At 42.4% G+C, this 25,453-nt stretch overlaps 2 protein-coding genes across 2 annotated transcripts in view; one reads left to right on the top strand and one right to left on the bottom strand.

Annotated features, from left to right (window-relative positions):
* The window catches only part of hecw1a (HECT, C2 and WW domain containing E3 ubiquitin protein ligase 1a), a gene marked incomplete at both ends in the record, with an annotated part of 258,365 nt that overhangs the window by 138,297 nt on the left and 94,615 nt on the right, over window positions 1–25,453 (top strand). Inside the window, one exon of the mRNA XM_080751651.1 lies at window positions 5,934–6,026. Within this exon, the coding sequence (XP_080607777.1) occupies window positions 5,934–6,026 (93 nt within the window). The remainder of the gene's footprint in view (window positions 1–5,933; window positions 6,027–25,453) is intronic.
* On the bottom strand, window positions 24,490–24,942 carry LOC308307174 (calmodulin-like; the record flags this gene model as incomplete). The annotated part of the gene is made up of 1 exon (XM_080752345.1): window positions 24,490–24,942. The coding sequence occupies one exon, from the start codon at window positions 24,940–24,942 to the stop codon at window positions 24,490–24,492; it is 453 nt and encodes a 150-aa protein (XP_080608471.1).

Raw genomic sequence — 25,453 nt, 5'->3', positions numbered from 1 at the left:
CAGAGATCTGCCTGTTTTCACGGCGACACTTTACCGCGATGGTCGGCCCCGATAAATGGTGCATTTATATACCGCTTTTTTAATCTTGGAGATACGAGGTTTCTGCCTGACAGTGACGATATGACATTGACATGTCATTCCGGGGTGGATGAAAACGTTATTTCCAGGGGTGCCCTGGAGACTGGGAGTCAAACGAGTTTGAGAACCACGATACCGCTAGAAGAGAGTCTGTCATCTCCTTCAAGCCCCAGCAGATCCATATGGAAGCCATGCTGTGCGTTGTTAGACCCCATCTTGTTCATTTGCCTTCCGCTCTCCGGGAAGCGTTTGAGATGTTTTACACAGTGTCTCTCATTAACTGGATAGAAATGTAGGTCACGTACGCGTTTCGCGCAATGCTGCCGTGCGCTCGGCAAACCACCAGACACCCTGCCAGCTTTGTAGATTCATTTCATCTCTCCCTCTTTCTTCCCCGTGCAGCGACGCCAGGCAATTTAGTCCCTATAATAAGCAACTTTTCATACTATACCCTGGTAACTTTTTTTTTCCCCTTTTTTTCCCCCCAATAAGCTCGTACTTCTTGAAAAAAAAACTTTTTTGAAACGTGACTCAAATGCTGAAATCGGTAGATGCACACACCTACGGTAAATGCATTCTCAAAAATAGTTTTGCCTGTTTGCACACTGCGTTGTGAGCCTCATCAGCGGTAGCAATAAAAAAGGGCTGAGCCCAGAAGGCACAGGCAGCAGCACCAGCAATGAAAATACGTTATGTTTACTTCGGGGGGAAGAGTGGCCATTAGAGCGTCCGGATGGGATTCGCGAGGTTCCCAGTTCGATCCCGGGCTCCCCCACAGTTAGTGTCGAAGTGTCCTTGAGCAAGACTCTGAACCCCTAATTGCTCCCGTTGAGCAGGTTGGTGCCTTGCATGGTTTCCTCTGCCCAGGGCTCATCAATATTTCCGAAGGACAAAAATGGATCTGTGGCAAAATTGGCCTTGTGCAGGGACGTGCTGGCCATTGGGAAAAGCGGGACAACTCCCGAACGGCTGGTTCATTCCCGGCCGGTCCAGGCCGGCCATTAGGGAAAGAATGTAAATAAAATGTCGGCCTTCGTTCCATTTTGGGGGCTGGGCGGCCAACAAAGTAAATCGTCACTGTCGGGCAGAAATCTCGTATCTCCAAGTTTCAAATGTGTACATTTTTTCGCAAAGCAAAGCTGCTTCATCATACAAGGCCGTTGCACAAAAGTAGTGAAAACAGCAGATCTACAAGCACTGTTGTAGATCGGCTGTTTTCACTAGTTTAAATCATTTAAAAAATGATAAATACAAAACAGACGGTTTTGGACATACAAGGTTTACACCCGACAACGACGATATATATAGTAAATCCACCACAAGCCAGTATGGCGATGACCCCTGCCTCCACTATCGGTGAATGAATGTGTGTGTGAAAGGGTGAATGTAATGCACAATCTTTGTCAAGTGCTTTGGATTAAAAAAGCTGTATATAAATGCACCATTTACCATTTAAATGCACCATTTACTTTTACTAACCAATCTTCTTTTTTTAAATTGCTCATGCAATTTGCTGTATTCATCGCCCGTTGCCTTCGAGACCTTACTGTATGCTCTGAGCACACTCTTGAGCGTGTACGCGCCACGTGTGCATGACTTGAAAAGCCTCTCTTGTAAAGGAGACATTTTGTGCAGATAAACGATGCTGACAGGCAGAGGCGTAATAATTTCAGAAAGAAATTGGTGGTGGCAAAAAAAAAAACGGTTACCACTTAAGCCCCATTTCTAAAATAGCGAAAACTGCTCTCAGCATGTCGCCACGTGGCACGCTGAGAGCTTGTAGATCCACTGTTTTCTCTATTTGTTTGGTGGCGAGAAGAGACAATTTCGCAAATATTCGCCTGTAATGACAAAATACGGATGCCACATTGAAAGTGGTTAATACACTAGTGGTTTCACACAATAAAACGTATCTGAATTATGGGAACAATATGCAAAAAATAACTGAATGTTAAATGTATCACTAGGGGGCCCCTGCTAGCTGTAAGACAGACAGCCTTTAGTTTACAAACAACTAATATAGTGTTTGTTAGATCAAATGTTTGAGCTGCCACCCTATGTAGGTACAGTTTTCAATGCAAATTTCAAACATGGCCACCAGGTGAATATGGTTTGATTGATTGATTGATTGATTGAAGACTTTATTAGAAGTTTGCATAGGAAAAGGTACAGTTTCATGACGGTACAGTTCACTGGTACAAGGTCTACTAAAAGGAGATCCATGAAAAGACTAAGCTTATTTCCACTGGAAACCATTGAAGTATCTCATATAACATTGAATGACAGACAAATAGAACACAGTACTATGCAGTAGATATGTAAAGAAAAACAAAAAAGAAGACAGTAAGTCTAAAACAAACAGTATATACAAAGAAGGGGCAGGGGAGGGTAGGGTTGGGCTAGGTTAGTTTTTTACCAGTTGCGAACGGCTGCTGCCTGTCTATTGTTGTACGAGTAGAGCCAGTCAGGTCTCCAGTGTGACAACCAGGATTCTAGTATCCTGCCTTGTGCAATAGAAAAGTGAATATGATTTTGTGTAACACTTGGCCTCAGGCAGAAAGACACTATTTATTTTCCTTATTTTAGTTTTGTTTCTCGTTTCTCCCAACCTGCCACACACTGGCAGTGTTTAATTAAAGCCACAGTGCTAGTCTACAGTACAGAGTTGTCTATTTCTTTGATTGTAGAACTTTGCAGAACTACAGTATATCACTGTGGTATCGGAGGGCAAACGAAGAAGAATCTATTAACTCTGCTTTTCTCTGAGCATATCGTCACTGTCGGGCAGAAACCTTGTACCTCCAAGTTTCAAATGTGTATGTTTTTTTGCTAAGTAAAGCCCTGCTTCATCATACCGTCGGCACAAAGGGCCGTTGCACAAAAGTAGTGAAAACAGCAGATCTACAAGCACACAACGCCTCGCAATCGCGAGGCGTTGTGTGCTTGTAGATCGGCTGTTTTCACTAGTTTAAATCATTCTTAAAATTATGAATACAAAACAAACGGTTTTGGACATACAAGGTTTCCACCCGACAACGACGATATACTCCCAGCAAGTTATTTTATTCTCTTTCTCTTATTCTCGTCCGTGACCGTGTTGTGTCTGTGCATGTGCGTTTGTGTGTGCATTGCCATGGAATAGTTCCGTCATCCCGTGCCTGTGTTTGATGTGAGCTGGCTTGTGTTTGCTGGACCATAATGCATTTGAGGGAACTGGAAGGTCTTTGTATTATTCATAATATTGTGCAGGGTAGCTACGAATCCCATGCTGCTTCTACACTTCCAAGCCTGGTGCCGAAGAAGCTGGAGTCAATGGGATGATGCACTGTTTACTGTTTTGATTATCATTGCATGCACAGCAGGTCATACAGCGTGTGGATTTGTAATTGACTAATTGTTAGTTGTAGATTTTATTTTTCATAATGAGTGTGTGGACTCAATATTCACACAACATTATGAACTATTGCCTTGTGAGATAATAATAATCACTCTTTGGGGTGTTTTTGTGTCACTGTATATTTGCACGTACCGTGAAATGGAGATTTGTTAGTCAGTATTATGCATCAATCATCTCCAAATGTGGGCATATCGAGAGACAGTCATGCTACCCAGTAATTATCAGGAGCAGTGGGCACTAGGGGGCAGTGCCTCTGGGGTTAAAGGACCATTTCATCCATTTTCAATATACCGGTATACTAATATTCATATAATTGGTCCTCACAAATGCTCATTATGAGATGGTACAATTTCTTTCCTAATTGGTCTGTGTCTCATAGGAGGGCTGTGGACACTTAAAAACAACTTGTCTACCAGTGACAACTGTCCACAGGCCTCCTCTGAGTCTTGAGATGTTTGGGAACCACTCATCTAAATTAGTGTTTGGGAAACAGGTGTTTGGTTCATAAACGGAAGGAACGACCAACAGGGAGGCCATAGCTATAGCTCAATGTAGGGGTGGGCGATATGGAAAAATACAATATCACGATATTTTCCCAAGCTGTATCACGATTTTATCATGATTCTTTTTCACATTGGTTTTTATGGTTATTTTTCAAGTTACTTGACAAAAACTAGACTCTCTGGGTTCCTTTTGGGAGGTCTAAATTGAACTTTACAAGTATGTAACTCTGACAGTATACAAATGAAACCAAATGGACCGTTACGGGTCCATTTGGTTTCATTTGTATACTGTCAGAGTTAAGTGAGGACCTTGACATTTTAAAGTTTGAGAGCTACTGATTTAGACCAAAATGCAGGTTTAAATTGAACTCTGCAATGAATCTCTGTTTTATAAGGCTCCCTCAATTGTATCACGATATATATACGATACCTCTGAAAAGGTATATCGTGCAGACATTGTATCGTCTCAACGATAATTATCGCCATATCGCCCACCCCTAGCTCAATGTGGAGAGGTGGGTCCGAAGGTCAAGGTTTCGATCCCTGGCCCAGACAATGCATTGAGGTGTTCATTAATGGCATTCTTAGGCTAAAACCCCTGCATGAATTATATATGTGGAGGCCCACTAAAGAGAAGGTCACATGTTTGATTCCAGGCCCCGCGGCCGGCTAAACCGCGACTTGCCAGGAATAGTGATGAAAAGCTATAGCCTAATTTAGAATACTATAATTGTTTCTGTTGTGTGGACGACGCAGAGAAGACGCAGAGAGTTTGAAATCTGCCACTCTAAACAGCATGCTGTAATGCTCAGAACTCTGCTTAGCAATTTTAAAAGCTCATTTGTTAATATTGCATCTTCTATCTCTCAAGTTCAGTCAGTTTCTATGGTTTATTGTGCATATTGCATATCGTTTTGACTTATTGTTTGATGCATGCAGTTGAAACACACTGACATTTTGCACCTTAATAATACCATGTTCAACACACTGACTATAAGGTAGTCTCGCGAGCCAGACTTTTGCCTCCCACAATTTCCAAATGCTTCCGTCCAGGGGCGTCACAAGGGGGGGGGGGGGGGGGGAGTGGGACTGAGTTACTAGGGCCCAAGGTGGAGGGGCCCTAATTGTTTTATACTTTAGCTATTGAAAAATAGCAGATATACAAGCTTGCAGCGCGCTTGTAGATCTGCTATTTTTGAAAAGTTGTGAAAATGTGTGCAAATCTTTGAATATGTGTTTTTTAAGCGAACATGTGTAACTCAAATCTTGCTTCTGGGGGGTCCCTGGAACTAAATATTTTGAGATGGCCAAATACATATAATTTTGGGGGTCCTTTACATGAAAAGGTTTGAGCACCACTGACATAGAAACATAGGTTTTTCAAAAAACCTCAGAAGGATTAATTGAAATATTCAAAGACTTGCCCAAACTTTCAAGATTTTTCAAAAATAGCAGATCTACAAGCTCGCAGCGCTGCACCGCTGTGAGCTTGTATATCTGCTATTTTTCAATAGTTGAAGCACAAAATATGAAGAATATTCATGGGGGGCCCGCAGTGAATCCTTGTACCCAGGGCCCAGAATTTGGTGCGACACCCCTGCCTCCGTCATACAGTCTGGAGCAACAGAAGCTCTGAAAATTATCAGAGGATAAAGCGGACGTGACGCCTCCTCCCCGCTTCCGATCAAAATTATCAATCAAAATTATCGAAGTACACATGTACATAGCTTGCTGCTTGTCAGAAATGGAAATTGAAAAATAAAATGTAAACACATAACTTTTTCAAATACACGAATGACGAACAAGATGACAGATTCCGTTCTCGTCTTTCGGGAGGGCTATATAGTTCCAGACTGTAATATAGCATTCGGAGACTTGTGGAACAGTTGCCTGGCTGCGCGAGACTATAAGTTCCAGGGTTGACTGAGAAGTGTTCCATGCTGTGTTTCTCTCAGGCCTCGCCCCTCCCGTCAGCAATGTTCCCACCCTGAGGCCCGGCCATGAGTCAAACCATTTCCCCACCGCCTCCGACCCTGCATTACCTCCAAGTAAGAACCTCCACCTGTGTGTCTTACTCTGGAAGCACCTCCCTGTCACCTGGCTGCATGGATGTGTGTGTGTGTGTGTGTGTGTGTGTGTGTGTGTGTGTGTGTGTGTGTGTGTGTGTGTGTGTGTGTGTGTGTGTGTGTGTGTGTGTGTGTGTGTGTGTGTGTGTGTGTGTGTGTGTGTGTGTGTGTGTGCAGCCGTGCACAGTGTTGTTTCTTTTTTTTGTTTTAATGTTTTTTTATCCTACGCTTTTTTTATCCCACGCTCAAACCAGCGCTCCCCAAAACAACAGGTTTGGGGATTGGACGGAATTCTCCCTTTTGCAAATCCCGCCCCATTCTGCCCTGTTACTATGATGGGACATTTGACCCTGGGCAGATTGTTTTTATAGTGGCAGTGAATGGTATTTTTTTATTTTTGTATAGCCTCATTACAGCTATATAAAGTACCAAAGGAAAAACACCTAGGTGATATTAATAAAAAGGGACAAAGGTACAGTAGTTACATTGCAAAACAGGGGGTTTACCCGAAAATATATGTTTTAATTTGTTTAATCCCAGTGGGACAGAATTCTCTTTGCAGATTATTTTATAGTGGTAGTGGATGGGATTTTTTTTCTTCATAGCCTCATTACAGCTATATAAAGTACCAAAAAAAACACATCTACGTGATATTAATAAAAAGGGAAGAAAAAGGTAATTACATAGCAAAACAGTAGTTTTCCCCCGAAAATAAATGTTTGAATTAGTTTAATCCTCTGGATCAGAGATAGAATAGAAATAGAAAGAGAAGCGCATTGCATCTTGGGTAGGAAGAGGACAGAACTATAATGTTTCTCCTCACATAATAGGCTGGCTTTTCGTAATTCTGCCCATTTAAAATATATGTACCCAATCGTGACTCTTAGACCATTGATAAGGTCCATGTGAACTAGTTTGTTGAAGCTTATTCATTATGATGAGCGAGATCGCCCCCTACTGCCGCGGCCGTACTGGACGAAGGTCGTGCTCCGCACTGCGGACAGTTGCTGAAAGCTTGAAACAACATTCTCCACTGCACAAACTCCACCCCCGATAGCAAAAAGTGAATGGTTTTTTCTGGTTGGCCAGTCAGGGAGTCTCAGGGACCAATCAGAAGGCTGACAAACGGTGATTACATGATACAGTCAGCTGTGCATTTAGTCTCAATGTTTGTAAACAAGATACCCGTCTATAGAAACCAGGACTACTGCATGTTTTTGTGTGAGGCCCTATCGCCAACCCCATCTAGGGTGTGGGTGCTGATGACGCGGGTGGAGGAACACGCCCACAGCTTCCCCCGGCGGGAATTGAACCCAGGACCTTCTGGCTGTGAGGCGAAGTGCTAACCACTGCACCACTGTGCCCCTTTACAGTGTTGTTTTTGACAGCAAATTTTGATTTAGTTTTAGTCATAGTCTTTTGAATAAAATGTCATTTAGTTTTAGTCATAATTTAGTCACCTGAAAAGTATTAGTTTTAGTCTAAATTTAGTCAAATAAATATCATAATATTTTAGGCGACTAAATCTGCAGTTGATTTAGTCAACTGAAATGCATTTTGGCGGGCCTTGATAGCATGGTAATGACTGATTTTACAACTTGGTTGTGTGCTGAAAATAGAAGATCTACAAGCTCACAACTCGTCGCAGCTTGTAGATCTGCTATTTTCAGCACGCAACACCCGAGAGCAACCAAACATAAAATGACTGTCTTCTCCTCTATAGTCCCTCCCTTGCGTTTTAGTCTAGTTTTTATTTTGTTGACGAAATTGTCAATATATTTACTCTTAGTTTTAGTCATCACAGCTTAGTTTTTATTTCGTTTTTATTTCGTTTTCATCAGTGAAACAAACGCAGTTGACAAACATTTTTCGTCATAGTTTTAGTCGACGAAATCAACACTGCGTGCGTGCGTGCGTGCGTGCGTGCGTGTGTGTGTGTGTGTGTGTGTGTGTGTGTGTCCTGCTCCCCATAGGTCTACATGTTACCATGTGGGCCTGTTGCAGGTAAATCCCACTCCTCTTCACTCTCATTCCTTCTTTTCCTTCTACCCAGACTGCCTCTTGCCATCGTTCCATTCAAGAATGTTTTGATGTGAATTCATTCTGATTTCTTCACATCAAAGAGTCGAATGGAAACGTCACATGTCAATAAATCCACAAACAAAGGGAAGATTTCAATGTCACACAGGCTATTTGATGCTTATCGGAGTGGCTTTTATTGATTTGTCACGTATAGGAAATGTTGCACTCCGTTGCTCTGATCCACACATGAACACTGGTCTGCCGTTAGAATAGTCACTGCACCAGGGTTACAGTGGTCAGTTTACAATGACAGTGACACATCTCATGATGCGGTCATACAAGCAGGGTGAGTTGTTTGATGAATTTGCCTTGTTGTGGCCAGCAATGCCATCAGGCACACACTCAGGGCCGGACTTACCATAGGGCTAGGGTGGGCACGCGCCCGGGGGCCTCGGGGGCCTCGGGGGGAGGGCCCATACCAACCCCATCTTTCAAACATGGCAGCCATGTTTGTTTACATTTCAAGAAAACATAATGGCTGCTAGCTCATGAATGCCTGAACGGATTTCCATTCGGATTTTTTTGTTTGAAAGCTGTGAACATTGCACACACGTGGTGCATGATCTAGGCATGGGCATGCATGATCCGTGCACTATGAATTACATGGAAGTCTATGGAGAGGGAGGCTGTGTGGAACTTGGAAGCCATTTTGAAAAGACCCTGAATGAGTTAATTTAATGATGACATTTTAAAGTATTGCAATCCAAATAAAGTGATATTTGTGTTTAGTTACAGTACATTTTGTTTTATTATGGTAATAACATTGAGAGCTTCTGCTCTGCTGGCCGCACTGCATGTAGCTGCTCTGAAAGCTTAGTGCAGTCTAAAGCCCGCCCACTCTATGTATCCGGTACTTTCCACACACATAGGCTACACACATGCACGCAAACTCCAATTCTGTATCCGCTTTAGACCCTTCCAATGAGCCAATGCACAGTCAGATTATGCACGGGCCGGTCCGGAGGTGGAATTTTTGCGCGCGCATGAGGGCCTCTTTATTTCCCCTTGCCCAGGGGCCTCATGTCATATAAATCCGGGCCTGCACACACTACCAGACAACAGACTGAATACAATTTCAGACTCTGGGAGGCGCTCTAAATGTTTAGGGTGCTATGCGGTATAAAAGTCTCAGATTCACAAAGCAACTTTACTGTACATTTCCTGGTGTGTAAAACCATTGTTGATTTTTAAAGATATTTTCATTTAGACAAAGGTCACAGGATTTTCAGTTTTACACAATAACAAAGACAAAAGGCTACAAAAAAACTAATAACAACAAATAACACACCACCCACACACACCCCAGGTACAGTATAAGTTCCATTAACAGCATAATACAATATCCCATTTAGTTACAAGGGCGCAATGATGGTAACGAAGACATAAAAGGACCCCATGTTTTCTCATATGTTGCTGATTTCCTCCTGACATTATACAAGATCTTTTCAGGAGTAGGCCTATAATAGGAAGTTAATTCGTTCAACCAATGTCTTTGAGAAGGTGGATTTTCAGCTTTCCAGTTTTGGAGAATACACTTTTTTCCAGCTGTACCTGCCAGCAAAATAAAGTACTTTTTATGTTGGCTTAAAGAGAGTCCCTGTACTGTATGTCTCCCAAAATCCAAATCCTAGGGTCGGGTACCAATTCAGACTCCACTATTTCTGAAGTTGTTGTAACTATATATTTCCAGAACTCCTCCAAACATGGGCAGCTCCAAAGCATGTAAATCACTATCAGAGATTTTACATCTCTGATGTCTATTTTCTTTTTTTTTTTAGTCTTCTTTAGTTTTCATCATTGAAAAAAGGTAGCCCACGAAAAATGTTCTGCTTAGTTTTATTTCGGCGAAATCAACAGTGTCCTGTGTGGTTCAGTGGACCGTTCTCCTGTGGTGCAGTGCCGGTCAGAGACAGAGCAACGTTGCCGCACAGTAGTTAAGTTATCCTGCTGAGCTTTGGGGTTTCTCTGGGCAGCGTTTCAAATCCCTGGCTAAAAATAGACTTCCAATGTGTCTCCTGGGGGAGATCTGTACTGAGACCCAGATCAGATCTGTGCTGCCGTCGACAAGAGAACATCACCACCCCAAGACACTGACAAAACTCTGTTCCTGAACGATTCACCTCTGCCATGCTTGCCCATGGCGGACAATTACTGTAGCTTCACCTAAACACACTCTAGAGGTGTTTTGATTCCAACTGTTTCTGTCAGATGTCGGTGGATTTCCCGCAGTGAGGGGTCTCCCCTTCTCCCCCTCTCTCCGTCTCACTAGCACTCACTGCCGCCAGCTATTTTAAAATGTTCCTTCCCTTTTCAAGTAGTCACAGAATATTTTCCTATTTTTCGATCGATCGATCGCCCCGGTCGATCGCGGGCACGCACAAGCTTTCTCTGCTTTCGTGAAGAATAAAAAAAGAATAACGCGACCGATTTGGCCATTGCAATCCATAGTTATCCGCCATCGAAAACACTTGTTTTAGCGAGATGCTTAGCGAGACACGGAAGTGGAGAAATGTGTGGAATTCAGTGGAAAAGATATACAGCAAGCAGGTGGAGCGGATGTCATTTCACATGTTTCGTTTTTTCTGCTGTGATTCTAATTTCTAGCGACCAGCCCCATCTGGTGGCTAACTTATGAATAACGCTGATTTGGCAGCATGAAATGTTCTGACAGAACTTAAAGGAGTAGTTCACCCCCAACATGACTTTTTTTCTATTGATTACTCATGCCATGGAGAGTAGAGTTCAATAATATTTTTTGTTTTTTGTCACATTCCTAAGACAAAAATGTGATAACAATATATTTTCCCCCATTGATTCCGGATGGTGACCCGTTTCATCAATGTGGGAAAATTTACTCGAATCAAATTTTTGTCTTAGGAATGTGACAAAAACCAAAAAATATTATTGAACTCTACTCTCCATGGCATGAGTAATCAATAGAAAAAAAGTCATTTTGGGGGTGAACTACTCCTTTAAACTCGATCTTGGCGGTCAATGACTTAATAGTTTCAGGTCCAATCTTATGTTTTGGTGTAATGAAGAGGTCAACATATAATTATGCTAGAATGATCTGACATTTAGCACTGCAACACTGGAGATGTTAACACCCTTGCAGTGTGACAGCACATTTTTAGTTTTAGTCAAAGTATTTTGAATAAAAGTCCATGTATTTTTTGTCACCTATTTTCTTTGTGTAAGTCGACTAAATATGATTTTAGTTAACTAAATCTACAGTCAATGTCACACTCTGCCTTAGAGTGAGGGTAATGTGTGCAAAAAAGGCACTTGAATCAATTCTTTTTTTTTGCTATTTTTGAATTGGAATCCTGAAAAGTAAAACTTTTATTTAATTTCCAATGCATTTATATGTTCTTATGTTAACTTTATGAACTTAAATACAAATACAGAGAACAACCGGGTGCTCAAGGGAGATAAAATTGTATAGTAAAAGTGGTGCTTCTAGGATCAGTGGGAATAAAATATTGTAGAAAAAAGAAGTTGAGATCTGAGCACTCGAGGAGATTGAAATAAAACAAAGTTTATTTATCTAAAATGATATGATATGATATGATATGATATGATATGATATGATATGATATGATATAGTACTTTATTGTCAGTTCACACTGAAATTTGTCTTGTGACACAGCAGCCATGTATGCGAAACATGTATACAAACATTTGACACAAGGGAACAAAACAAAGACAGGTTTACATACGGTACATAAGGATAGACAAGAGCAATGTCCACCGCTAAGCCTACCTATGGCCAAACTCCTGATTAAGCCTTAAAGTCGACTGATGGACAAAGGACCTTTTTTGCGGCCGTCAGGTCGCAGTTTAGTATCAAAACCTCCACCGGCCGTCCGTCCGTCGGTCACACGTCACACCTTTGCCCTGCTCATATCTCCGCATCAGTATGACATCACACTGCTTGGTGTGTGCCGTCAGGGTCATTTGTGTACAGTGTGATGTCATACTGATGTCAGCAGTGTGATGTCATACTGATGTCAGCAGCTATGTCTCTATATATGGAGTTATATGTTGTTCGTGTCCAAATATGGGGCTTGTGAGGTCAGACTTAGTGAGATTCGTCGGTTATCTCCATATATGGAGGGAGAACCAGCTTATGAGCCGATGAGTTGTGTCAGAGTCAAGATCCTGCTTGCATCTAATCTGTCGGTAGATAATGCCGGTCTTATATAAGGGTCATTTGTGTACGGTGTGATGTCATACTGATGTCAGCAGTGTGATGTCATACTGATGTCAGCAGCTATGTCTCTATATATGGAGTTATATGTTGTTCGTGTCCAAATTAGGCCTGTCCTCTAAAAATCGACGAATCGACGCGTCGCTTTAAGCCCCGGGAATCGACGCCAATTGTTTGAGTCGAGGAGTCGAAAATATATATTTTTTTTATATCACCAGTTAGCCTACTACTGCGGTACACTGATGGACTGGTGTCATGTACTTCCAATTGAGAGATGTAGCAATTGGCGAACAGTTATTTATTGTCTCGCACCAGCGAAGGGGTGAAAGTGAGACGGAACGGCCAGAACCGCCGCATCGTTAAAACATTCGGAGCCGGGACGGTGTTCCGTTAAGAGGAGAAGCACGCTGTCAAAATCCCATATTAAATAACCTGCCACAGCACAAACGCACGTCCACAAAGTAATTAAACAATCTACTAAAGTCAAATTAACATACACAAGTGTAGGCTACAAGTTACATTTTCTAATTAAAGTGCTTCTGAATTGTTCCAGTGTTGTAAGTAATCCATGATGATGTTTGTTTCGCTGTGTTTGCGTCCACATGTCCACACTGAGGGCTCTAGCTGGGAGCTGTGCCTCCCGCTGTTTATGATCCGTTTCTGAAATTAATCCGTTCTCGACACTGACTCATTACTCTGTCAGTGCTCGGTGTCCCGTGACTGCGGACTGGATCCCATCGTTCATTTAAAAGAGCCGTTCAAGAGAGCGGAATCGTTCGCGAATGTCTCATCTCTACTGCACGGCACGCTGCAGAGAGACGGGGCAGGGTTGAACAGCGGAGATGTTTCATTTGTTTTAACGGTGTGTTGTACATTAACATTGCTATGCAGATAACGCTTTTGCTCGCGCACCGATATCACCGAAAACACCGTGTATTCAATCATCTTAATGTATTATTGTGTTATGTTGATGTGGACGTTTAACCCTCTAAGGCCCACGGTTGTAATATTACAACGTTTGTATCTTATCCAAAAAAAGGTTTAAATCATTTTATTTTAGCTCCCCCTACCACCTAAACATCACCATTGGATTCTATTGTTTAGTATTACAATGCCATTGGCCACAATATTTGCATATAAATACCCCCCACAGGGGCTGACATTCACACCCGCCACACCCGCTGACATTCCAGAGTTTTGACGAACAACATCTCACTTTTTCATGGAAGCTATTCCTCACAAAAACATAAGTAAAATGCCTGTACTATTTTTTTTGGTGATCATTAGAATGTCTAGAACATGTACATATGTTATTATTGTGAAAAATATCCCCCATATGTAAATTAGAGCATGATTTATGAATTTTGATTTATGGCTATAAAACCTTACAAAAACATTTTTTTTAAAAAAACATTACATTTTCCTCTTAACACATCTGCCGCCTTACACGTTTATAAACGTTCTATTTTGCCCAGCTATCTACCGCCTTACACGTTACTGTACGTTCTACCGTTTTTGGCCACTGGGGGGCACTGTTCACTAATATATGAGACAGCAATGTGTTCACAGCTCTTTGGGCAGCCTGTGATGCTGATAAAAAATTATAAAAATGTTATTCATGTAATCAGCTTTCTGCACACCTTCTTCAAGATGGCTGCCAAAATGGCCACCATCCACATGCTGTAATTGTTTGTGTGTGTTAATCTAAAAATAGATTTTTCTTGGGGTTGATTATATTTTTCTGCCAACTGCAAGGGGGCAATGGACATCTTCTGAGAGCTTATTTTTTTTCAAAAAATGTTTAATTTTTTTTTTATTTTCATTTTAATTTTTTGTAAAAAGCCGGGCAGTACTAAGATAGATTTTTTTTTAACCCTTGGCAGGCATTGTGTTAATAGGACTCCTACAACACCATCTGATTTTTTTCAATTTTTTATTTCAAGTATTTCTATATTCGGGCCTTAGAGGGTTAAAGCAACACTTTTTTTTTTCTTTTTTTTTACACAAAGTAGACTATAAAACGATTCGTCGACGCGTCGGAATGAACCACACGACTCGAGTCGACTCCAAAAATCCCGTGTCGAGGACAGCCCTAGTCCAAATATGGGGCTTGTGAGGTCAGACTTAGTGAGATTCGTTGGTTATCTCCATATATGGAGTGATGTGTTGGTTATCTCCATATCTGGAGATTCAACCTTCAATGATTTTGACATCTTGTTACTAATCTGTCGGTAGATAATGCCGGTCTTATATAAGGGTCATTTGTGTACGGTGTGATGTCATACTGATGTCAGCAGTGTGACAGGAGATAAGCGACCAACGGTCGCTTATTGCGACCGTTGGGTCGCAGTTTAGTTGCGGCCGTTAGGTCGCAGTTTAGTATCAAAACCTCCACCGGCCGTCCGTCCGTCGGTCACACGTCACACCTTTGCCCTGCTCATATCTCCGCATCAGTATGACATCACACTGCTGACATCAGTATGACATCACACCGTACAAAAATGACCCTTATATAAGACCGGCAAGAAACAGTGGTCTAAAACAGTGGTTGCTATGGTAACCAGTTGGTTGCTAAGGTAAAAAACATGGTTGCTATGGTAAACAGTTGGTTGCTAGGGTAAACAGTTGGTTGCTAGGGTAAGAAAACATGGTTGCTATGGTAAACAATTGGTTGCTAGGGGAAACAGTTGGTTGCTAGGGTAAAAGAAACATGGTTCCTGTGGTAAACAGTTGGTTGCGAGGGTAAACAGTTGGTTGCTAAGGTAACAAACATGGTTGCTATGGTAAACATTTGGTTAGTAGGGTAAACAGTTGGTTGCTAGGGTAAAAAACCATGGTTGCTATGGTAAACAGTTGGTTGCTAAGAGTGTAATAATTGGTAAAAAAAACTTTTGGCTTATCTCCCGATTAGGGAGTCTTACTGGTATCAAAACCTCCACCGGCCGTCCGTCTGTTGGTCACACGTCACACCTTTGCCCTGCTCATATCTCCGCATCAGTATGACATCACACTGCTGACATCAGTATGACATCACACCGTACACAAATGACCCTTATATAAGACCGGCAAGAAACAGTGGTCTAAAACAGTGGTTGCTATGGTAACCAGTTGGTTGCTAAGGTAAAAAACATGGTTGCTATGGTAAACAGTTGGTTGCTAGGGTAAACAGTTGGTTGCTAGGGTAAGAAAACATGGTTGCTATGGTAAACAATTGGTTGCTAGGGTAAACAGTTGGTTGCTAGGGTAAAAAAAACATGGTTGCTGTGGTAAACAGTTGGTTGCTAGGGTAAACAGTTGGTTGCTAAGGTAAAAAACATTGTTGTAAATGTTCACATAGAGTGTAATAATTGGTAAAACAAACTTTTGGCCTATTTGTGGAGATAAGCGACCAACGGTCGCTTATCTCCCGATTAGGGAGTCTTACTGGTTATTGCGACCGTTAGGTCGCAGTTTAGTATCAAAACCTCCACCGGCCGTCCGTCCGTCGGTCACACGTCACACGTCACACCTTTGCCCTGCTCATATCTCCGCATCAGTATGACATCACACTGCTTGGTGTGTGCCGTCAGGGTCATTTGTGTACGGTGTGATGTCATACTGATGTCAGCAGTGTGATGTCATACTGATGTCAGCAGCTATGTCTCTATATATGGAGTTATATGTTGTTCGTGTCCAAATATGGGGCTTGTGAGGTCAGACTTAGTGAGATTCGTCGGTTATCTCCATATATGGAGGGAGAACCAGCTTATGAGCCGATGAGTTGTGTCAGAGTCGAGATCCTGCTTGCATCTAATCTGTCGGTAGATAATGCCGGTCTTATATAAGGGTCATTTGTGTACGGTGTGATGTCATACTGATGTCAGCAGTGTGATGTCATACTGATGTCAGCAGCTATGTCTCTATATATGGAGTTATATGTTGTTCGTGTCCAAATATGGGGCTTGTGAGGTCAGACTTAGTGAGATTCGTCGGTTATCTCCATATATGGAGGGATGTATAATCTGTCGGTAGATAATGCCGGTCTTATATAAGGGTCATTTGTGTACGGTGTGGTCGCTTATCTCCCGATTAGGGAGTCTTACTGGTTGCGACCGTCAGGTCGCAGTTTAGTTGCGACCGTTAGGTCGCAGTTTAGTATCAAAACCTCCACCGGCCGTCCGTCCGTCGGTCACACGTCACACCTTTGCCCTGCTCATATCTCCGCATCAGTATGACATCACACTGCTGACATCAGTATGACATCACACCGTACACAAATGACCCTTATATAAGACCGGCAAGAAACAGTGGTCTAAGACAGTGGTTGCTATGGTAACCAGTTGGTTGCTAAGGTAAAAAACATGGTTGCTGTGGTAAACAGCTGGTTGCTAGGGTAAACAGTTGGTTGCTAGGGTAAGAAAACATGGTTGCTATGGTAAACAATTGTTTGCTAGGGTAAACAGTTGGTTGCTAGGGTAAAAAAAACATGGTTGCTGTGGTAAACAGTTGGTTGCTAGGGTAAACAGTTGGTTGCTAGGGTAAAAAAAACATGGTTGCTGTGGTAAACAGTTGGTTGCTAGGGTAAACAGTTGGTTGCTAAGGTAAAAAACATGGTTGCTATGGTAAACAGTTGGTTAGTAGGGTAAACAGTTGGTTGCAAGGGTAAAAAACCATGGTTGCTATGGTAAACAGTTGGTTGCTAAGGTAAAAAAACATGGTTGCTATGGTAAACAGTTGGTTGCAGTACTTGGGATTCGTTGATGTAAATGTTCACATAGAGTGTAATAATTGGTAAAACAAACTTTTGGCCTATTTGTGGAGATAAGCGATCTCCCGATTAGGGAGTCTTACTGGTATCAAAACCTCCACCGGCCGTCCGTCCGTCCGTCCGTCGGTCACACGTCACACCTTTGCCCTGCTCATATCTCCGCATCAGTATGACATCACACTGCTTGGTGTGTGCCGTCAGGGTCATTTGTGTACGGTGTGATGTCATACTGATGTCAGCAGTGTGATGTCATACTGATGTCAGCAGCTATGTCTCTATATATGGAGTTATATGTTGTTCGTGTCCAAATATGGGGCTTGTGAGGTCAGACTTAGTGAGATTCGTCGGTTATCTCCATATATGGAGGGAGAACCAGCTTATGAGCCGATGAGTTGTGTCAGAGTCGAGATCCTGCTTGCATCTAATCTGTCGGTAGATAATGCCGGTCTTATATAAGGGTCATTTGTGTACGGTGTGATGTCATACTGATGTCAGTAGTGTGATGTCATACTGATGTCAGCAGCTATGTCTCTATATATGGAGTTATATGTTGTTCGTGAGATTCGTCGGTTATCTCCATATATGGAGGGATGTGTTGGTTATCTCCATATCTGGAGATTCAACCTTCAACGATTTTGACATCTTGTTACTAATCTGTCGGTAGATAATGCCGGTCTTATTTAAGGGGCATTTGTGTACGGTGTGATGTCATACTGATGTCAGCAGTGTGACAGGAGATAAGCGACCAACGGTCGCTTATCTCCCGATTAGGGAGTCTTACTGGTAGTCTGACCTTATTGTATTCTGGAACACCGTATCTCCTTCCTGAAGGCAGCAACCTATATTCTCTATGCAACACATGGCTACTATTAGAGGTAATATTTCTTGCCAACCTTAGAATGCTGTTATCATACGTAGTCGTATATAGCCTCTGAAGTGGTTGTCCAACTACGGTATCTTTGAACAAATGTTCAGTTGTTGCAGCAGTTGTGACTTAAGGGCTGCAGACAAGCATCCATACCAGGTGGTACTACAGTACTGAAGAACACTCATAATGACAGACGTCATCAAGCGGGTCATGTCTGCATGTTTGGAATCGTAACAGCTGAAATCAATAATATCTCAGTATTCAGATATTAACCTGCGGGCCGCGTTAAGTGAAGGTGAGGGCCGCATGTGGCCCCCGGGCCGCCAGTTGCCCAATCATGTATGCTATAGATGGGGTGGGTGTGTTGTTGATGTCATTGGTTTTGAGACACAGCTGTTGTTGATTTGATCTGATACCCATCCTTATTTAACATGCCTACTGTATGAGACTATACCTTATGAAGACCCTAAGGTGTTGAAACATTGCGTGCTTCCCTCTTTGCTATACGTTTAATTATACCTCCCTGTCACACACAGAACATATATCTTTGGTCTTGGCAACCTGTTGTCACGACACCTTGGCCTGGCCTGTCAGGGCCTGTGTTGCTTTTGTGTTTTCCCCAGAGAGGGAAATATACAGAGTTACTGTATATGATATATATACCTGTTGGTGTGGTGCGTTACAGTATACTACAGGGTTTTTGGGACAAGGACCCCTTAGATGAGAGAGAGACATTAAGCGGAGAGACATTTAAAAGGAGGGGACCAAACCCATTCAGAACGGGTACACTATATTGTGTATCATTATTTTATGCTTTAACTATTGAAAAATAGCAGATATACAAGCTCACAGCGCGGCACAGAGTGCCGCGCTGCGAGCTTGTAGATCTGCTATTTTTGAAAAATCGTGAAAATTAGAATTTTGACCCGATTCTATAAGTGTCTTTTGAATCCTTCTAAGCTTTTTTGAAAAACCTATGTTTCTATGTCAGCAAACTGGCCAGCCATCGTCAAAGAAAAGGTCCTTTTCACTTAACTGGAGCTCAGTTAAGTTAAAAGAAAAAGCAGATCTACAAGCTCGCAGCACGGCACTCGGTGCCGCGCTGCGAGCTTGTATATCCGCTATTTTTCACTGGTTAAAGCATTCAATAATTCTAGCGTGCGTGCGTGTGTATGTGTGTGTCGGTCTTGAAATAATAAATAAATAAATGACTCGCGGAGTTGCCCGTTATGAGTGAGTGAATCCGTCCGATGTTACTCGCCAAAACCAGCAGATCCACAAACATGATGACACATAGGGAGCCTCCGAGCCTGTAGATCGTCTATATTCGGCAGGCGACATCATTTCATGAATAAATTGGCTCCAGTCTCCACATCAGGGGCTCAGTTATTTCCAGTCCCAACAACATACTCTGTGACCGTGATTGTTGATATTAACAACTCTTCTTGCAATCATTATACGCATATAGCATCCTAAAATCCTTATGCAGAGATTAAATGTTGAGGTACTGTATAATTGCCTAAACCTTTGTTTAGTTTTCTTTGCGATCTCCCCTCCACTCTGTCTCACATATGAAGCAAAATGACATGAGGTGTTTTTTCCCCCTTGAGCATAATAATGGAAGGCATCAAAAAAGTGATAAGGTATATACCGCCCCCTCTGTATTCCTATTGGCTGGGCTTTAAACAGCCATAACTCCAGTTCACAGCATGGTACAGTCTTGAAACTTGGCGTCAGGACTTAAACGACCAATAGGGACTTATTACTTAAGCCCCACCCCCTCGTAAGCCCCACCCCTATATTCCTATTGGCTTTAAACAGCCATAACTCCAGTTCCCAACATGTTACTGTTCTCAAACTCGGTGGATGGTCCGACCGCTAACACTAAAATGCTAATGCCAATGTTAAAAAAATGTTAATGCTAATGCTACAAATGCTAATATTAAAAATGCTAATGCATACACTTAGCGAGCTGCAGGCACACTTAACATTTCGTAGGAATTTTCTTTTCTAGTTATTTATATACTAGTCAGTCAGTCAGTCAATCAGTCAGTCATTGCAAGTTCTCCTCAAAACTTTGGTACCTTTCTACTCCTACATACTTACACCAAAAATCGATATTCAAACATCAATGTGTTCAGCTTACTGTGGCGACGTGTGCTATTACTTTTTACAGCAATCGGCCAAATGGTGGCGCTGTAGGAAGCCTTTGAAAGTGCAAACTTTGAACAGGTATAGCTCATTCTCTGTTTGACGTACAGCCATGAAACCTGGACACACATATGCGTCTCCTCATGCTGAACAACTTTGACACTCTGGCTTTTGTCCTTTGACCTTTAGATCTCCCACCATTTTAAATTATATGAAAAACAGTAAAAATCTATCTCCTCCTGGGATTTTTGTGTTACGCGCACAAAACCTTTTTCACATGAAATTTGGACCTATATCTACACAGGCTATGGGGTGAGAAGTTTGTACGTTAAATATATATATATATATTTTTTTTAATAATTCAATGAATATTGCGGTTTTATGCAAATTATTGCGACCGTAGGTCGCATTTACTACCAAAACCTCCACGGGCTGTCTGTGCGTCAGTCAGTCAGTGAGTCCGTCACACTTTTGCCCTGCTCATATCTCCACAACCGTTGCCCCCATCCATGCCAAATTTTGCACACACACTCCTTGACTGCCAAACTACAACCTCCAAGGACCCCCGGAGCCCCAGGGACCCCCAGGTCCCTGGGGGACCCCCAGATGTAAAAAATGACCAAATGTGCTCACACGTCACACTTTTTCCCTGCTTATATCTCCGCACCCGTTGACCCGATCCATGCCAGATTTTACACACACACTCCTTGCCTGCCAAACTACAACCTCCAAGGACCCCCGGAGCCCCAGGGACCCCCAGGTCCCTGGGGGACCCCCAGATGTAAAAAATGACCAAATGTGCAAAAATGACCAAATGACCACCCCAACGGGGCTGCTCACGGGGAATTCCCGGGGACCACCGACTCCTGGTGCTCCAGAACGGATGCAAAAGTGGTGGCGCCCCCAGTGGAGGACCCCCTGCCACTGCAGTGCACATAAAATGCCGTAACTCGGGCTAGGAGCGTCCGGGAGAGCCGGGGCCGGTACCTATTCGTCCGCCAAGGCAACGCGGAGACCCCACCCCTCATTTCTCACATGGCCCTATTCTAGCGCCACCTTCAGGCTGATTTTTAAAACACATTTTTGGACACTGCTCCTACAGATTTTGCCCTAAAATCACGAATATCACTACACAGCATGTCTACACTCATGTCATCAACATGGATCAGGAAGATTTGGGAAAAACAAATTGTTGCCCTATTTGTGGAGATAAGCCACCTACGGTCGCTTATCTCCCGATTAGGGAGTCTTACTGGTTCGTCTGCCTCTAAATATTATATGCAAAGTCACATGTTCATGACATTTGGCAAAGATGTAGAGGGTTAGTCCAAATATCACTGAAACCAATCTTATTCCAATTGGCCAAAACGTGAAACGCTTAAACCTGTTTTTATCCTGGGATTTTTAGCAATTTGCATGAAACATTCTACACACAATCTAAGGACATTTATCTAACATGCCTATGAAGTGCACACAAAAAATAAAAAATAATTTGCATAACAGATTTTTGGAACAAAATGCCTCAAATCACGCATGCAGCGTCCGATTCCGGTGAAAGGCCGAAGAACACGTGGCACCCTTTTCACATTGGCCTATTATAGGGCTAAAAACCCTACCTGACCTGTCGGAGATCTGTTCTCGGAAGAACACTGCTTATAGTTTTTCTTTGATTTCTTTACCCACTTTTCTTGCTTTTCCTGCTTTTTTCCACTGCTTTTTTCCTTTCCTACCTTTTCCTGGCTTGACCACTTTATTGCTGCTTGCAGCTATATTTTGACCCTACACTCACGCCAAGAGTTTGATGGCCAGGATTAGCTTCATGATCTCACATTCTTGGTGGATATAACAGCACAGGATATAACTTAACCACTTCATTAAAGTCAGTGTTAGGAAATCTCCCATTCCATGAAGTGACTGCAGTTTTTCAGCAGCATCTGACTGAAGAGCAGGTCACAAATAGGCATGCATACTGTAGCAGTTGACCTTTTGTACGTCACTAAAGCTTGGGAGGTGTTGTGACTTGCAACTTCTTCTTCTTCTTGTGGATTTCCGGCAGACTGGATGCCTTGCGGCACATTGCTGCCTCCCTCTGGTTGAGAGTAATCCTTTTGTTTTGTAGTTCTCACTTCCCGAATAAAATACAGTCCACCAGTGTGTAATACCCCAACGTGCTCCCATTTCCCATTCCCTACATTTTATCCATTTCTGACACTGTCCTTTCTATGCTTGAGTAGGTGGCGCACAGCCCTCTCTCAGCATTTCGTCCAATTCTTCTCCACTTATCTCTTCCACATTCAAGAACCTTCTGGCTGCATCCAGCACCATTTTAATTCGCTCTGATTTCCTCTGAATCTCCACAGCGCAGTTTATTACCATGGCAATAAATGCCAAAAACCCTTTCTTGTCGAAATACATGTTCTGCCCTGCCCCATTCCTCCTTTCCTCTACCTCCTCTTTCTCTGCCGTTGTGACTTGCAACACAAGACAAATAAGCAGGTATACCAAAGTTTGTGTGCAGCACAAGTTGGTAGGCCTATACCACCCCTTGGATGTCCTTCAGAAAAAGATTTAGCTGAATTTAATTTCCTCGTTGTGATCTACAGTACATAAACTAATTGATGATAAAATGTGAGCACCACATACTTTATACGCTAACGGGTGCATAATTATGCTCATCAACTGGGTTGGTTGCAGAATAATTGAAACAAGAATTTGCTACAGGTAGACAGTATACTGAACCCCAAGTGTCATTCAAATTAAAGGACAACTTTATTTTTTTTACAACAAGGGTTCATATTTTAGATTGTAATTAAACAATATAAAAGATGGGTGTTAACTTTTTCTCTGCCATTTTAAACATAGCTGTAGTAAGCAGCTGCCAAATTGTCCTTACCTTTTAGCGTGGGCACGCGCACGCATCGTGCACAATCTGTGCGCGACTCATCTAGTAGACGTGTAGACTCGGTGACAAGCTTTCGAATACAAAAAACCCCATTGAAAAAGACATATCCGTTGCCACGCTGTATCTCTGCTTATCAGCCAGTGTTTACATGAAAAAGCATTGAAAAAAGCCAACTGTGCGCTATGGTAACACGTGGACACGTTCGCGCACAAAACGCACGATATGTGCGGGGATCATAATCCAGGCGTGTAGAGACTGGATCAAAGTTTCCAAACGCAAAAATCCGATTGAAAAACGAGCGTTCCATCGCTCAGTAGCTTCCACTTCTGTTACACAGTAAACCAATGGAGGCGGGACTATGGCCCAGGCTCAGACTGGATACGGAAAGCTGGATCCGGTCCAGACCGGAAATGACCGGATACAGTTAGGGGGGCGGGCCTAAAGAGCCAGAATCAGCGAAAATCTGCGCTAATACTTTTAATCCTTTCATAATGATTAAAGCTAATTAAACTTTACGGGCTCTACGGGCATGGCAGCGCGGTACAGCGGGAAATCTACGGTCTCTACGGGGATCGCGAGGTATGAGTTAAAATTATTTCATTTACTTCTTTCTATTGTTTTAGAGATTCTTATTTCAGTGGTTGGGGGCATGCATACAAGTGGCTAAATATGTCATTTTACACAGAATAAGCCCATTCCCAGGATACAACGCAACCTTTCAGGGTTGGATGTGACTTGTGGGGGCTAGAAGTGTTACTGTAAATAGCAATAAAGAAACTGCTGGCTTATTGTGTCTAAAAGACATATTTAGCCACTTGTACGCATGCCCCCATGCGTACGCATGCCCCACATTTTAGCAAGGTAAACACGATAAAACAATAGAACGAAGCACATGAAAACATTTTAACACTTACTTTTTCTTTTCTCTAAGTACAATCTAAAATATGAACCCTTGTTGTAAAAAAACAAAGTTGTCCTTTAAACCCCAATACAAAAATCTGTATTATTACAGCATATGCAAACTCAAGGATCCATTGTAACAAAGAAAACAAGATCATATTAAAATCTTTTTTTTTTTTTTACATATAATACATAAATACAAAGACATTCCCATTCACACACATTCACACACATACCACCTGCACATGCCTACAGTAATTAAAGTAATATTGATAATAATACATAGTTCCCATACATTGTTTAGATAGTTAATTTTATTGGAAATCAATATATATATTATATACACTGTATATATACAATTCGGAAAATATAGTTGAAGTTATTGGTTTTTTTCCGCAGTAGTGAAATGCAGATTTATTTTCTTATGTACTTTGTCCATGCATTGTTATACGGTTTCAAAGCCAACAGTGTTACAGTATTGGTTTGGTAGTTCGTTTGGTATTCTCCTGCACACTTGTCGCAGGTCCGCTTGTAGGTGTGGAAGAGACTCGCTTTTTATTAAATCGTCTATATAAAAAGAAACCTTCACCTTGCTGTCATCATTCGTAAAAAACCTTCAAACCAGACATCTCCGTCTTCGTCGGTGTCCGCTTCTCTCATCTTCTCCTCAACCTCATCACCACTCAGCCTCTGTCCCAGCATGAAGTATACATGGCGCACCTCGGCAACACTGATGAACCCCTTACCGTTCTTGTCGAAGAAACGGTACACCTCTCTGATCTCCTCCTCCTCTGATGTGATGTCCTTCACCTCTCCTGACATCATGGTGAGGAACTCTGGAAAGTCTATGGTTCCGTTGCCACGTGTGTTCACTTTGTTGAACATGGTCTGCAGTTCTTCCTCCGTGGGTTTCTGACCCAGAGTGCGCATCACGTCACCCAGGTCCTTGGTGCTGATGGCGCCGTCGCCGTCCTTGTCAATAAGTGAAAAGAATTCCTTGACCTCCGCAGTCTGTTCCTGGGTCAGCTGGTCAGCCATTTCCAAGTCAATCTGGGAAAAAAACAGCGCCCTCTGCTGTTCTGAAGCTCTGAATCTTCCTTGAGAGATGATTTCAACGTAGATATAGTAGCCAGTTCAATGACAAGAATCTAAAAGATAAATCCCAAGTATGGATTCACTCAGTTGAACAGGAAAGCCTCTTTGAATAAGTCTGATATTCGAGATCCACAGGAAGAGGGGAAAAGCATTTGTGAAAAAAAAACGTTCATGGCAATACAAGCACATACTGGTACCAGGCAATGACTTCAACAATGAAGTTGTGTTGCGCATCTGAGACTCTAATACCACATACTGTCGCACCCTTAACATTTAGAGCTCCTCCCTGAGTCCCAGCCACAGATCGCGTTAGACCGGTAATTGCCGGATTTGACCGATTTTTATGGCCAAGACCGGAAAATAAAATTTGAAAAAAACAATGGTAATTTATTATTATCGCTGGCTGCTCTACGCGCAGGCTGCGCCTCTCTCTCTCGCTCTCTTCCGCTCTCTC

Source organism: Nannobrachium achirus (assembly GCF_963921795.1).
Source record: "Nannobrachium achirus genome assembly, chromosome: 21".
In the NCBI taxonomy this organism is placed as follows: Eukaryota; Metazoa; Chordata; class Actinopteri; order Myctophiformes; family Myctophidae; genus Nannobrachium; species Nannobrachium achirus.
The sequence above is the reverse complement of the archived record's forward strand: the minus strand, read 5'-3'. Positions and strand labels throughout refer to the sequence as shown.